The following is a 16,900-nucleotide window of genomic DNA, read 5'->3' on the forward strand; positions in this document are numbered from 1 at the left end:
CATAAAAGTTGAGCTCTGTTAAAAGGCTTCGTCTGGAAACAGACAAAAAAAAAACTACTCAGCTCCAGAGTTAGAGCATGCACGGATAATTAATTAAATAAATCCTGGAAGTGAATTCACCACTGAGCAACATGGTCCTACAATATACATCCTTTACAGGACAGGCAGCTCATATGAATTTTATAATGCCAAGAGGTAAAACAAAAAGCAAATATTGACAAAGGATAATACCATCAAACTCTGGGAAGTAGTCAACCAGGTGAGAGTACATGATCTTCTCCTCCAGCAGGTCCTTCTTGTTGAGGAAGAGGATGACTGAGGAGTTTTGGAACCAGGGATATGTGATGATGGTCCTGAACAGAGCTTTACTCTCCTCCATACGATTCTGACAGAGATGAGCAGAGGAGAAGAAACGACGTCAGGTTACATTCAGTATCCACGACTTTTCAACATCTGCTCGAGTCACTCTTCATTGTGAATACACAGAGGCCTCAGATTCTGCAATTTAAAATATTAACATAAGATATTTTCTAAATAATTTCTCAACTCAATTAGCAGCCACAGCACTGACGAGTCTGTTGTATCTTTTTTAAGCCTTTTCTTTAGCACTGTGATTGATGGAGATGGATGGACTCGTGGTGTGGCAGCTGGAAGAATTACACTGAACAGTAACAGATGAGAAACAGTTGGAAACACTCAAGTTTGTTAAAACAATGCAGAGAATGAAATGAGACTTTTCCTGATATGTTAACTGATCCAGACGTGTCCCTAATGTAAGACCGTCCCTCAAAATAAAACTGTCCAGCAAACATAAAAAGTTAAAAAAGCTGCTCATGTAAACCACTTAGAGCTTGAGAGCTGCTGTAAAATGTGACTCTTCCTCCTCTTTCTGATTTTAACTCCTGCGGTTCAGTCTTGGCGACTCCTAACATGATCCTGGCCAGAGTTGACCAGATGTTTGAAAACAATCTCATCAGGCTCTGACTGGTCAAAGTCTCGGTCTTGGGCTTGTCAGCACGTCAGGATAATCCCAGTTGACTGTGTTGCCTCAACGGTGCAGAGCCACGTCTCAGCTGTCACCAATTCAGAAATACAGTGGAATAATGGCATGAAAAATGTTCTAGTGTGAAGTGCAACCTGGGATCGTACACACAAGCACGGAAAGTAAAACTACTATGGCTGAAAACAACTCAACATACTGCACGACTGCACTGCTCCAACAACCAGTTGACCACTGGAATCTAATCAGTTCATCTTTTTGTCCAAGTGAATGTTTGTAACACACTTGAAGACATTCGCTCAAGCTGATCTAAAGATATCACGTTCGAGAAAAACAACCACATTTTATGAGGCCGCTATGACCTTGACCTTTGGGCACTAAACACCAAGTGAATGTTTTTTCATTTGTTTTGTTTATTTTGTTATTATTCTTTATATTAGATAATATAATATAGGAGAAGAATGGGTTTGTTGTCAGCAGAGGCTGTTCAAGTGCCAATCTTTCCACTAAAATGTGGTGAAACGTCATGATTGACAGCCAAGGCTGAGACAGCTGAACTGTGCTCTCATGCCCAACAGGACAGCTTGTATCAACCATCAAACTCTAACTCTGGCTTCTAATGAATTCACAGATAATTACAGTCACTACTGACCAAAAAATTCTCTTTCGAAACCAAAGAGAACTTTAATCACTGAAGCCTTCTCCTTATTCCAAAGTTACATTGATTCAGTTTCTATCTAATAGATTGGTTTGGTTTATTTATTTGTTGAGGTGTCCATGACACAGAATGTTCACATGATATATTCTTAGTCCAAAAAGTAATAACAAAGGTCCCCATTGTGGGACTAATAAAGGATATTCTATCTTAAACCATTATTGCTGCAATAAACTTGAATACAATGATTAATTTTCACTTAAATATAATGGAACTTTAGATGCAGGGAACATGTTGTCATTTGATCAATAATTCCGGAATCAAAACTATCAAAGATGGAAAAGGCTTTCTGATCACTGCATACCACCAAAAATCAAGATATATAAAGAGACTTTGAATGTGTCTAGTTTCCTTGGACAATTAACTGAACATCCACTTTCAGCTGTACGACATTCTACAGGCAGTTCGAGAGGGTAAAGGAGTTATGTTTTAAGTTATGGAAGCTAAATCATTTTCAAACTACGGTGTAAACCTCTTGTGTTGAAAAACACAACTAGAGCCGATTGTATGAATGGGTTGCTTCAAAATGTTTTGTGTGTGAAATCAATTTTTTTACTGCGTCTCTGTCTCACCTCGTTGTCAGACTCGACCAGGACCTGGTCATACTCGCTGAGCGCCACCAGGAACATGATGGAGGTGACATTCTCAAAGCAGTGGATCCACTTCCTCCTCTCTGACCTCTGACCCCCAACATCCACCATCCTGATAGGATCATGGTGGGATGAGATGGTGGGCCACCAAAAAAAAACAGCCAAGAGAATAACATGGAAGACAAGATATTAGAATTAGCACAAAGGTCTTTGTATGATTTTTAGTTGTCAAACGATAAGGTGAGCATGCTTTATGATGAACATTGCAAAGATTTAACTTTGTCAAATCTTGGGAACAACCATGGATAAGAAATCCAACTTGAAACACAGATTTACGTACCCCGGAATCTAAATTAAACATGACATAGTTCACATTTAATTCAAATTTTGAACTTGGCAACAAAGCCATGAGAAAGGAAACACTGAAGTAATTCAGCCAAGGACAAGCCAAGAATCTGGGTCACTTCAGGACAGGAGTATGATTTTCCAGTAGAAAATCCATCAGTGCAAAGAGGCATTAATCTTGCAGATGTTGGGCCAAAATGTTCACTTGGTTACACTAAGGTTTGTATTCAGTTGTGGCCGAGTGATGCGTTTCAATTATAGTCTGACAGACAAAAGACTACTTGAACATAATATCTAATGAGTCTAGTGCAGTTCAGGCCAAACACTCTTTTCGCACTGAGAATAGAAAAAGAAGAGAAAGAAGAATCTGCATCAAGAACAGAGCAAACGTTCCCTTAGGTGAATCTAAATAACTACAAGGAAGTAAATGTGTGTTCAAACAATGCCATCATCTTACTTCTCTCCAGAGAAAATGCTGGAGAGTCCATGCAGGAGATGGAAAGTAAATCTGCTAAATATTACCCTGTTTAAAAGAGCGAGGGATACGAGAGGATCCATAGATAAAATGTAGGAGGCAAAAAGAAAAAAAGGAACGGCTGCAGGAAAAGAAATATGAGGGGAAATGGCAGATAAAAGAATTGAGAAATCAGGGAGGACACATCGAAAGAATGTGAGAAAATGAAAAACAAGGGCTTGGAAGTCTTGATATATGGGTGTTGATTCTGGGAAAGGAAACCTGGATCGACTCATGGACAATTCTGTTTCAAACGTTGAACTCTTCATTTACACAAGCTTCATATTTGAATAAAATAAATTAAGACAATTAATGAAATGAAATCAGAATGAAGACCAAATTCTGTGGCATAAGAATTGAAGAGTGGTCATTTTGTTTGATACTTCCCTTGAAACTAATTAAACTGCTACAGTCCAGTTTAAGTCTCCGTTCTACAGAAAATTCCACCAACTACTCCATGTCATTGTAGAGCTACAGAGTGAAAATGTGATCACACATCACAAAGGTGAACTCAGTCAATGAGTCGGCCAGAGGAAGGGAGGGCATTGATAAATGGAGCCCTGGAGAAGAAGAGCCGGCCTAAATTAAAACTCCTTCACATCAGACGACCTCCTTTTTTCCCCTCTAGCAAGGATGAGTGACCTACTTAGTACGATAAACTCTCCAATGTTGGATTAGCCAAGTAAAATGACATTTTCTGTGACTTCAAAAGCCAATTAAAAGAGAAGGAAGCACGCCTAATGGAGATGTTAGTCTATGAAAGGCTTCCTTGTTGTGGCTACTGCCCCGACAGCTGCAAGCACAAGCAGTTTAATCCCACATGTGCTCGTTACTATCCACATGCTGGGCTGAGCGACTGCGCTCCATGTTTAATTACAAGTACATGACAACACGCACTTGTGATTCGCTAAAATAGGAAACTACAAAAATAAAGTTCTTCTCAATAAAGCCTGACATCTCACATTCATCTCCACTTCGATTTTGCATTTTTGGTCTCTCAACATAAAATTGATGTAATTGACAGCGTACAGTGATTCACCATCAGCAGCACTGTCCAGCAGAGCCCACTGGCCAACTGCAACAGGGCTGCTGGGAACCTCTTCAGCACGTCACTGTTAGCAGAGTTATTTTGAGCCTTGCCAAGCGTAGGAGCGGGCCGACATGATGGCATCCTATTGATTTGCACTCTTCTGTAAACATTATTTTTCCCTGGATCTCTATCTCTGTATGTTCTCTCTTTTTTGACAAAAGGAGGAGGAAGGGAAGCTGCTCTGCGTATTGATGGCAGGTTGTATGATAGCCTCTATGGCAAGTCCTGACGACACTGGGAAGATCATGGTAAAATACAGCCGTTTATAGTGAGTGAGGCTTGGGAGTGTTTATAAAACATCCATTGTTGGGAATGTTTTTAATCATGCAAAATACTAGAGCTGCAACAAAACCTGTCCAAATCCCAAAGATAATTTATCACATAAGATATAAACAATTCTGCAAATGTTTGCGGTTTTACAATTGCTTTAAGTTATAATTCTGAAGTTTATTGTAGGATTCTACTGCCTGCCTATGCATAATGGATTCATAGGATACGATTGCATGCAACAATGACCTCGCTGTTAACTCTGTTTGAAATTACTATTAATGCAAATGGATCATTATACTGCTATAGCGTCACATTAAAAGCATGCAACTGGTTTAAAAGTAGGATGGCTTTACTGTGAAGAGGATTCACAGGTATTTAAACACAATTCAATGGTAATTTTTCGGCATCTTTGTTTTCAGGGGGCTGGCTATTAATTCTTGCCCGCAGAGGAGCACGAAGCGGCAGCCACAGTGAGCTTTGTGATGAAAAACTGCAGGCGACAGGCTGCACACCTCCATCTTCTCAGAAATGTAGCAAACGTGTGGAAAACTCACTACGCTGTGCACAGCATGATATCAGATTGTTGTCGCAATTCTTTATTAACACACCAAATTCTGCTACACCAGACGCTCTCTGTTGTATTTCTGTCCAAGCAGCTGCTCGGAGAGTGTTTAGCTGTAGAACTACACCACACAAGATGTTCCCATAGTAACCACGTGTCGCAAAATCACCCAGAACTGAAACTTTGAACATTTATGCCTTTAGGTTAATCAATCATAAGATAATTTGATTTTCAGTCAGTAAACCAAATTACTAATCAATAAACTTCAGCAGCATCTACTGTAACACATTAAACACGTTATTAATAACAGAATAAATTAGAGACATATGCAAACATTGGGTTTAAATGTACAAACGGGGACATGAAACATGTTGTAGGACACACAGACATGTTGAGTCAGACTGTAGCCGGCAGTTGGGATTTTAAAATGATAAAAAAAACACGAGTAGGGTACAAAACTGGGGTTAGTAAAGTAGTGTAGTTCTTCTTCTACCTGAAAATGATGCTTTGCAAGTCGAAAGGGTATTCTATGATCCCAGTGGTTGGGATTCGAACCCTAAGCACGTCTTGTTGGGTTGGTAGATAGAATGGTTCAGCAATACGATCCAGATCACTTAGATAGCTAAAGACAGGTAGGACAACAAAAGAGGGAGGAAAGAGAAAGTGAAGCATAACAGCAGATACCGCACACCCCCTCCAAAAGCAAGTGGAACAGTCAAGAGGTAACCAAAGGGGAGAAAAAAACCATTCCCAAGAGTTATGAGGGGTATAGGTGACAATTCTTACCACCACCCCGCCAATTCTCTCTTAGAAATTTTGCTTCAGCCGTGATGGCAGCTCTCAAAGACATAGCCAATCCTCTGCTTTCTCTCATAGTGCAGGTTTGTAAGTTTAAAGGAAGCAGTAACTATAACTTGACTCCAAAATGACAATTTAGCTTTAGGCCAACTGTGACACCCTTTTTGAACACACAAGATTAGTGTCTTTCTGATGAGTGTGGAGGCCAGTCAGAGAGAGCGCACCATCAGGAATGTGTAACAGTGCTGAGCCCTGCTGTGCAACACAGCGTAGATGTGGATAGCGGCATCGGCGGTTTCCAACTGACTGGCAACAGGCAGCGAGCCAACCAGTGATCAGCAGCACTTGACACCAGTACCTGAAGATAACAGTCTCCAGGTCAAATGGGTACTCGATGATGCCAGTGGTGGGCACTCGGACCCGCAGCACGTCCTGCTGAGTGGGCACAAACCCCGGTGATGCTATTCGCTCTAAATCACTAAGGTAACTGTGGAGGTGGAGGGAACATATGACAGAGATGCACATACATGCAAAACAACAGTCTCAACAATGCAAGGCCACATGCACATTCAAGTTCAAGTTCAGACACACAAATTCATTTCTGTAAAAAATGTATGCATTTAGCCAGCAGCAGCTCATAGAAATACCATACTACTATGCATAAGCTTGAAGTCAGAATAGATTAATGTTGGTTTTAATTAGCTCTGATATTATTACCAGTCATTTATAAACCTACCAAGACTTCTTCCTTTACCCCGACTTCCCATCTGCCTGAACCCTCTTCACTTCCTCTGCTTGAGTGTTACCCTTAAAAACCCTCTTAAAAAAGCCTGCTACACAGAAAGTAAATAATCAGACGTACTATTTGGTTGAGTCGGAGAGCTGGTACTCTCTCCTGCGATCATAGGCCTCCTGGATGCCAGGGTCGGCCCACAGCATCTTTATCGCACCGATGTACGGCTGATCGAATGATGACACCTTTTCCACGTCCACGTCACGCACCAGCAGCGCATTATTCTGAGAGCAAAGCAACAGAACGAAGAGGCAATCTTTCAACAGAAGCATTTGGATTCAGTACTTTCAGTGCACAAGGCGGGCAATTCCTCTACAATATTATAAAAATAAAAGGAAGTATAATTTATTTAAGCCGTAATACAGTCAATAAAAATGTACATCACTACTTTTAAAATGTCGCTTTCATTTAAATATAGTGTAAATTATTAGTGGCCACTTTTAACTGCAGAATGACAGCTCGATTCACTTAACATCTTATTTTAATACCAGGTTTATGATCTATTGAAATAGGGTTTGCATGAGATTAACTGAACAAACGGGCGTTGGACCGGTATTGACAACTGCAGCCAAACATTTCATAGGAGACTGACTAAGAAACTACACCAAGATATGTGCCTGTGTTTTTTGGATGAAGTTTTTAATGTCCATGACACCAAACTTTTCACCAGTGACAATTCAATGAGAAGAGTCTGGTGAATTGGAGAAACGTAAATTAAACATGCAGGTTAGAGCTGATTGATCCAACCAGCCCGGTCGATGTACCTCTGCTCCAATATTACATCTCACAAAAACATCTTAATCCCAGCACTTGACATTACACACCTTATTCTGTTCATACTTGAACGGGATCTTAAGGGTCTCGGTTGCGCGGATCATGGCCTGCATGGAGGTGAAGATGTTCTGGTACACCAGTTTGGTGAAGCCCTTCTTGTCCTCGTCTGTGTAGCCTGACCCATGGATTATTCTCATCTGCTTGATGAAAGTGCTCTTGCCGCTCTCTCCAGTACCTGAGGAGGAGGACAAGAAGAGACAGGAGGTTAGCCGGCAAATGAAAACAGGTCAGAAGTGGATATGCCACATTGCCGACAGTGTCAAAAGTTTTCTTCCCACTTTTGCACAAATTTATAGTTACTTACAATGTTATAAAAGAGCAGTCAAAACTAAAATGAGGTGTGGTGAGAACTCTTGTGTGCAGATAAATTGGTAAAATTTAGAATATGATGTGAAACTATGAATGAGTATGATTAATGAAATGATTAAGTATGCTTAAGAAAAAACCAGGCTGAAATGAATAGACCTGAGGGTGCTAAGCCGTCTCATTTATAACCGTTGCGTTTGCACAAAACTTGAAACGAAAGAAGCGCACGCCACTTCTCATGCGAACGTTGGGATCTGTAAAAACTAACTTGATGGGAAAATGTGCACACTTCTACGCCAACTCTGACCAATGTGTGCAAACGTTTTGGAGATGGAAAAATGACGATGCAGCGTGAGGTGGTCACCTGAAGCCAGATTATTCATCCACTTCATTATTAATACATCAAAACCCAGGCTATATTTTTGCTCGTGCAACATAACTGTACCATAAGCGCCTTAATTGAAACAATATATATATAAAAAATACTTCCATTATAAGCTGAGTAGCACAGCAGTCATTAATCGCTTAAAAAAAACGTATCTTCTAACTCTGTGCGTGACTCCTCAAGTCCAACTTTAGTTTTCATTTACAGATGGCCCCCCCACCAATGGGTAATATAAAACAAGTTTCCTTACATTCTGACAGTGTTACGCAATCATTTGAATTTTATATATTTTATGTACCTTTTTGCGTACACCATTTTTGGCTTTTTGTGCGCACATACATTTTTGTACGAATCCTACGCACCGTTTTATAAATGAGGCCCCTGATCTGTCCACCTACACCCTGCTCCTGACAAAGTAGACTTTGAAAGAATCTGCATCATCATGACCCCAAAGAACTCAGCCACAGTCTGTTTTTAACCAACAAAGGCTGCTCAGCTGAACTGGTCATTCTTTCCCCTCCGCCCTAGTTGAGGGGACTGTCTGTATTCAAACATGAGAAACAAAATAAACCAATATACCCTTGAGTCTTTTGATTTATTTATTTCCCACTGGCGCACTTCCAGGCAGAATGGTCTGAACACTTAGAGTTTTGATGATGAAGCAATGTAGAGGTTGCATAACTCTGTGTAATCTACTCTAGATATGAATATAGACTTAACTCTGGGCCTAATTTTTGTCAAGCCCTTATCCTAAAAGTCTCTTGGATCTTGTGAGGCGAGTTGTGCCACTGCAGTGTTTAGGGCAGTGGTTAGCACAGACGTCTGACTGACAGAGTTGGTGAGTGGAGCGGCTCACAGGGCTCCATGGCTCACCTCAGCCCAACACAAAGAGCGGTAAACTGATTTTACTCCTCCAATATTGTGTCGCAGTGACAAAGCATATGCACATGTGCATAAATGCAGAAAGACCAAGTCATAGGGGAGGAAAATTGCTTGCACAAGCTGCGCACACTCTTTTACTAGAGTCTGATGTTGCGTAGTTTGATGAAACAAAACTACTTAATCACATATGAGAGCCTCTGTCTTTCAATGTTTGGTATTTTTACACATAATTCAAGATTGCTTTTAATCCACAAGGATGAAAATGTAAAATGTGGGCGTGTTGATGACGTTTCAAATATGCGACAGGCTCATATACCTGAAAAAAGCAAAGATACGCCGTTATGCATATAGGCTACACTGGACCTATGGTGTAAATTCAGCACAGAAGCATGAATTAGGCTCAAGGCATAGCAATAATTGTTGCTAATATCAGGAAGCAGCTGGGCTTCACTGCCTAAATAAAAATGTTTCGAGCAATTAGTTTCCTCACTCAAAGCCACAACTGTCACCCTGGTGGCAGCATTAGACAAAAAGTGAGGAAGTTTAAATTCATCCTCCAAGGATAATGACTGATGGTACAATATTTCTACATTTAATAGTTGTCAACAACTCTGGACAGAATTAGTGGAACAAGCCAGTGGCTCTACTGACAATGTCATCTATAGTTGCCTCTTCAGACGAGCAATGGATTAAGAAGTGAAAGTAAAATTGTACACGTGGAAATTGGAATATCAATACAAATTAGGATCAAAAGGAAATAAACAAACGAAACAACACTCGTGACACTGATAATGTTTACAGCGGCGTTGTCTAAGCAGAAGTGTAGATAAGATTAGATAATACAATGTGCTTTATTGTATAAAGTACAGCAGGGATCCCAAAGGCAAAGTAGCTGAATTGTCTTCCAGGAATGACTAGAGTCAACTTTGACTGTCGATGAGTAAACAGCACAGTTTAGTGTACGGTGAAGGAGTGCCCCGAGTATTGCCTGCCCTCTAACCAGACAGGATCTTTCACTGCGGAAAGCAGGTCAAGCCACAGTGGACTTTCCCCTTCAGACAAAGTATGTCTTTGAGTGGGACCTGAATAGCAGTTGTCAAGATTCAGCACTGGAGTTCACTTTCTCATTGACTAAAGAGCTAGAACCGAGGGGACGGGTGTTACGGGGATGTGAGTGATTGAGTAAGAAAGAAAATAAAAATACTATATATGTAAATAAAAATAATATATATATATAGTCAGCCAAAAAAAAGGTTATATCATTTGTAAGTCCCATCAACCACACCTAGTGTGTATTCATGTATATCTTAATTTAACATTCATGCTATAAAAGCAGAGCGGCAGGTCTTGCAGGCATGATCAGCTTAATTCAACAGAACCCATTGTTTTGCCTAACAGGAAAACCCAGCAGAAGCATTTCTCACGGACAAGCTACTGTACATTCACCAGAGCTTCTCCTGAGGGGTAATGCTAGTTCCCATGGCAACTCCTGTTCTAGTCTCATAAATACATGGCAGAAAACACCAGCTGATAGGCCCAGTTGATAGGCTTCAGTACGTCTCCACAGAGCCCAGCCAAACATGCAACTTTAAAATCCCAAACGTCCTCAACCACTATTCTCCTCTCAAGCCCTGGGAAGTAATAAGTTATGGAGGAAAACAAAAAGAGAAAGATTTGAAACTCACAAAAATCTTATTCTCCTCTGCATATTGAAAACAAATTTGAGCCTGAATTTCTGAACCCTGAAAGAATAAATACTGAAAAAGGGGAACTCAGACCAGATAAATGTTTTTTCAAAAGAAAATATTTCAGTGCTATAAAATCAGTGGTTGTTAAATTTCAAAATGATGTTAAATTGTGCTTAATTTTCACAATTAGATACTTAGTTGCTAGAAGATTCAAATCTTTGTGGTTATCATTTGCATCCATGAATATTACCCGAAGTTAATGGCATTTTTTTCTTGTTTATCTATGTAAGAATGTATCAATATTAAATATTAAAAAACAATTACATGTAGGTAACAGCAGCAGAGGAAAAAATATCCTGGTTTCTTGTTCCTTGCATGGGGTCAACTTCCAAAAAGTGCTAACCAATATCCTATTTAACAAGATCCACTTTATGAATTCAAAAAACACATCGTCATACCAGTAATGGTCATCTTTGCTTTTCAGAAAAAGCAAGACAGAGAGGTGCTCCCCTGAAGGCCATCCGTCATTAAGAAGCATATACTGCACATATGACTACAAAAAGTAGACAATACTAATGCAATACCAAACCCACATATTTGTACAATCACGAGCAGAGCTGTTAAATTAGAAGCTTTAAAATATTAGAGCACTGAGAACGAACACAGGCTTAGAGACCTTCAGCCATTTCAAAATCCCCAACACACCAAAGCCTGGAGGGGGCAGAGTGAGAAGAAGCCCAATAATCACACAGCTGTGACCGTTAAACGAAGCAGAACCGTGTCACTCTGCCCACATCGTGCACCGACCAGGGAATTAGTCATTCTGCTAAATAACCATTAACCCACCAAAAACAGGAGAATAGTTGAAACAGATCTGTTACGACGAGTCGGGGCAGCTGGAGGCCACAGCAGACATTTCTGCTAAGGTTTACATGAAGAGTAATGACTTGAGGCATAGTTTGGCAAAAGTGTGACTGAGTGGAGGAGAGGGGCGCTCTGAGTAAATGATTCTTTAAAACTTCCCCAAGCACATCAAACAGGAAGCTATGTCCACTTGTGCTCAGTGTTGGGAAAGGCTTGTTGAAGGCCTGTATGACTGTACTGTAGTGAATGACTGAATGACTGTCTAGAGACCTGTGTCGCCTGCAGCAGCTTTTCCAATAAGTTTTTTACGAAGCTACGCTCTAACTTGACTGCGTAGTTCTGGGTTTAGTCTGTTTCTGCACCTAAAGAGGTCCATGCTACCTGGGGCTGCATCTATCGATCGTTTGTTATTGATCAATCTAACGATATTTTTTTCAATTAATCGATTATATTAAGTATGCACTGCAAGGCGTGTGCAAATTCAAGATTAGCAGTCAATCCCAAGAATGGTCTTTGGGTAAAATCTGAGCAAGTAACACTGAAACTTTCCACTTAACTTTTTTTTAACAGGAATAATTCATCTCTGAGTAGCAAACACATCCAAGCACATAATCCCTTCCCCCACTCTTCTCTCCTCCTACCTCTTCCTCCCTTTCTTGACCGTGCATAGCGGTTGTGCTACTGTGATAAGCCATTTCTGATTTGCAGAGCTTACAGAGCACCATGTTGTTTGGTCCCTGACTAAGAACTCCCGAACTTTAGATCAGGGGTACTCAATTAAACTTCAAAGAAGTCCAGGTAGAGAGAATTTCCTCAAGCAAAAGTTCAAAACATCATAATGTCTAATGTGTGTTATGATTCAGTGCCATATATCTGTAAGTAGACTAATAGTTGTATCAGTGTCTGTATGAAATTAAAATAAAATAAAGAGGTACAATTGAATAGTATTTCAACCATGATTATTATTAATTTTCACATTGAACACGTTAAGCAAGTAGACGCATTTACATAATCGGTGACGTCTATGCGTCGCCCCAGCCCTACTACATAGGTATTCTGTTGGCAGAAGAACATTTGGCGTTAACTTTGCCTTACTGAGCATAATAGACTGGTGAAAACCAAGTTACACAAACGCTAAATATTGGTATATAATGTGTATACAAATTAAAAAAAGACAAAAAACAGCAGAAGTCATTGCAACTGGTGGAGAGCATAGAATTTATACAAAGATGGAGGACTTGAGACATGACTGATCCATCAAACTGAACCAAAGCATCTTGATCACTGGCTGGCTACGTGGACCAAAAAAGGCAAATTACACGTCAAATACATTTTTCCCCAAAATGGTTACTGTCTTGATAAGTAGTTCATAGCGCATTGATGTTTGACCACGTAAAATTCGGTTGAAGCCCGGTAGCCGAGAAGGCCAGAGTCTAGGGCCTGGCAATAAAACGACAGTGATAATTATCGCGATGTAACTTTTCCTCGCTAGAAATTTAAGACATGGTTGATAGAATGTCAATAGAACTCATGCCATCCATGTTTTGACAACACAATCATGTGGCTGGAATAGAGTGACAGCCACGTCAGTTCAGGTTAGGCTCATGCTAATGTTTGGGCTCATTCATATTTTCTGCTTCGTTTATTCTTTTAGCATTTTTTCCACAGCTGAATAATTATAACACCGCTGGTCCAGGACGGACGCTCCTGTATGTGTCAGAGTTTCCGTTGGAGTCTTCTTCCTCCTCACTTCTCCTCCTCTGACCTGTGCTCACTTTACACTTTACCAATAAACACCATCACCGATCACAAGTTATTAGGCCACGTACAGGACTGATGTTTACTTTGTGTTTGTTTGATTCGCTCTAGAGTTTATGAGACATGTTTAAACCTGCTACACAACACGAGACCCAACGTGATGCACACAGTCACGACATTAGGGTTAAAGTGACCAGAACGACATGGAGACACCATCGATTTAATAACTAAATACATGTGATGATCAGTTTGTGTGTGAGGGGGGACATAGATGAGCAAACAGACACACACACACGCTCCTGCAGACAGAAGCTCTTTCCGCAGATTATGACACTATGCTGTGTTTTGACTTCATTGTTGCGATGCCACATTTATGTTGGAGCATGAATAGGAATTCAGCAGGTTATTATAAAGAACAGTTCTACGTATGAGTGATTAGAAAACATCAGCTGAAATTATCGTGATAATATTTCTTTCCATATCGCCCAGCCCTACCATCGATATAATTTTCATATGCATACCCTGTCCAAGCATCTGCATTTATGTTACCAACTAATTTATTCAGAACATTCCTTTAAGATGCCACCTGGCTGCAGTCCAGTCATGTATCAAGGAGGAACCTGAGTACAACCTGGTGTGTTTTGCCTTCATAGTGCTTTAAAAAAAAAAAACACTTAAAAGCTGGTTTCTTTACTACAGACATAAACACATCTTAATTACACTATGAAACAAAGCCAATGGGAATCCATTGTCTAGCTAATTTGCCTAGTCTTTGTCGTTCTTGAAATGTAGAAAAACAAATATACATAGGAAACTTTTAGATCCTGGGGCTAGTTCCTGCTTGTTCCGGACTTAGTTCCTGAAACGATTTCTTTGAAAGTCTCACTGTCATTTGCATTTGCTGACAAAAAACCTATTTGCTAACTTTACTTACTGATAATAGCTTCACTGGATTAGCATGTTGGCAGATGCTATGGTGTATGGCTGCTATGGAGACAGGAACTGTTGGTTGCTTAAAAACGTGTTAGTGTGATGGTGAGGAATAAAATGTATTTCTTATGAATTTGCAAAGTCACTGCTCCCTGTCTCAGCCCCCCACAAACCCTCCTCCCAGCCATTGTATTTATATATATAGAGCACATGGGACAAAGAGTAAATTGGTGATAGGTGGATTGAAGGAACCTTCAGCAGGAATGAATGACAGAAAAGTCCTGAAAACTCACAGATCAATGAGAAATTCATATAATGTGATAATAATCAGCCTATCAAATCTGTGAGTTGTAATGAGCAGTCTAAACAGTCGATAGGCAGATCCGAGAAGAGAGAATAGACTGAAACAGTAAGTGAGTCAGAGGAAAAGTAACATTACATTGCGTACTCCAAAAAGAGCAAAGTAGACATCCAAAACAAACAAAAGTGAGACTTAGCTCAAATAAAGCCCTTTCATGAATATGCCAAATTTTTTATAATTATTATAATTATAATAATTTTATAATCCCTCCAGTTCAATATGAAAACTCTAAATAAATACTACTAAAATACGGTTTCATTATTCTTTCTTTGATTTGAAAGTCAGTTGTTGACTACACGCAGAAGTGGATACATTCAATATTTCTAAATATATTGCACTGAATCATAAAACTATTTTTTTTGCATACCAGACCACCACTAGGCCATCCCTCCAATCCAATCCATGTGCAACATTTACATTTTCTTGTAGTCACTTCAAAGTAGGGCTGGGCAATTTGAAAAAATCTTCACGCTAATTGTTTTCACATCAGTCGATAGATGTATATCGCGATATAAATCAAATAACCAGAAAATAACTTACAATGTTCTCCTTATGCAAACATTTTTGTACAGTCATCCGGCGCAGGGCTATTCTCATTGGTTATCCATGTTGTGGTCAAAACTTGAATGGGATGAGTTCTATCAACATGTCTTAAATTTCTATCGAGGAAAAGTTATAAAGCTTCAATTATCGCTATCGTTTTATTGCCCATCCCTACTTATAAAGATAGTCTATATGGCCATTATTGTTCACATACTTCTTAATAAGAGGGCAACTAGAGAGAATGGGTCGGAGTGATGAGGACCTGAGTCTCTTCTTTGCTTTATTTGGATGTTGAAACTGTGTCTATATGGAGCATGTGGACTGACGGGCGGTGAGGGGGGGTCAGCATGTGGGGTCAGCATGTATATATCTATTCGAGTTATATGAGAAAATTCCATGCATACTTTCCTTCTAAAGGACTTTTAGACAATTTAATTATTTGCCTATTTTAGTTCCCATTAAATCAAAAATGCTTGTTCTACTGGAACAGCAGTGTTTCCCACATGACAGAGGTTTTGCAGTTCACAATCCCTCAACTAATTGCAATCCCATCTTCAGCCTCACTTCCATTTTCTAGATAGGAAGTTGCCAAATTGACATTTGACTGTCTAAACTTAAAAAGACAATTTAAGCTCTTTGTCTTTTAGGTGTCCGGACTGGCTTGATTATCATATGCACACGTGTACATGCACACATACACACTAATAAAAAAAAGTGCTAAAACTTCCAGAAATAATCATTCATATAACTGTGTCTGTGGAGTGGGGCATCTCCGTAGGCATATGAGCCTGAACACATTGCTGTCCTTGTGATGCTTTTGGTAGCTCAAGTTTTTTATTGAGGGTTTGGATGTCTTCTGGGAACGGGGGGCTTTTTGGTCCAGATGGTCTCCACCCAAAAAAACTTGAGCTTGGACACTATCCACTAATTCAACATATGGAGTAGGGGTGGGAAATCTCTAGGCACTTCATGATTTCATTCCGATTCATGGGGCTACGATTCGATTATAAAACAATTATCGATGGATCAAATAATTTTATTTCCATACATGTTTAGTTGTTTTTTTTTATCACTGTGTGACTACTAGAGGTGTGCATATTTACTAGCCTCATGATTTGTGCTTTAAAAAGTATTTTAGACTGTTACTGTTATTGCAAGTGTGCTGTAATGTAAAAAATAAAGTTTTTTAATTCAAAGATCAGAGTACAACAGTCAGTTTATAACAGTGGCCATTGCTCTCAACATTGATTTGACATTCAGTCAGATCTTGTTAAAAATGAGGTCAAATAACAAGAGTTCACTATCAGCAGGATATAAAAATATTTAAAATGAACAGCCCTAATCCTTATTTTGAATTCGTTTTACTCTATTTTACCAATATTTTAAAGTCAGTTTAATATAATGCACATTTTTAAAAAGACAAGAACTAAATGTAGCTCCACTCCCTGGCTCACTACTGAGCTTTCTAACTTGTGTTATTCCAGAAACAAACTATTGAAACAAACAAGTGAATGTATTTAATCAGATGTAATGAAATTCCCTTTGGACATTCCTGATATATCGCATTCACAACAATGTGAGGTCACTGTAACCTTGACCTTTGACCCCCAGCCACCAATATCTAATTAGTTCATCTTTGAATCCAAGTCAATGTTTGTACCAAATATGAAGA

General features: G+C 39.5%; 1 protein-coding gene across 4 annotated transcripts in view; it reads right to left on the reverse strand.

The window, feature by feature from the left end:
* The window catches only part of LOC128447597 (guanine nucleotide-binding protein subunit alpha-11), a 33,198-nt gene that overhangs the window by 5,297 nt on the left and 11,001 nt on the right, over positions 1–16,900 (reverse strand). For 2 of the 4 annotated variants that reach the window (XR_008339642.1, XM_053429793.1), the window contains exons 2-7: positions 7,502–7,686; positions 6,747–6,901; positions 6,243–6,371; positions 5,580–5,708; positions 2,288–2,417; positions 232–385 (exon numbers count right to left, since the gene is read on the reverse strand). Coding sequence is in view for 3 of the 4 variants with exons in the window: in XM_053429793.1 (XP_053285768.1) it covers positions 232–385; positions 2,288–2,417; positions 5,580–5,708; positions 6,243–6,371; positions 6,747–6,901; positions 7,502–7,686 (882 nt within the window). In the remaining variant the exon portion in view is untranslated. The remainder of the gene's footprint in view (positions 1–231; positions 386–2,287; positions 2,418–5,579; positions 5,709–6,242; positions 6,372–6,746; positions 6,902–7,501; positions 7,687–16,900) is intronic. The other 2 variants (XM_053429795.1, XM_053429794.1) reach the window with 2 other exon arrangements.

This window comes from Pleuronectes platessa, chromosome 9, assembly GCF_947347685.1.
Source record: "Pleuronectes platessa chromosome 9, fPlePla1.1, whole genome shotgun sequence".
Taxonomy (NCBI): Eukaryota; Metazoa; Chordata; class Actinopteri; order Pleuronectiformes; family Pleuronectidae; genus Pleuronectes; species Pleuronectes platessa.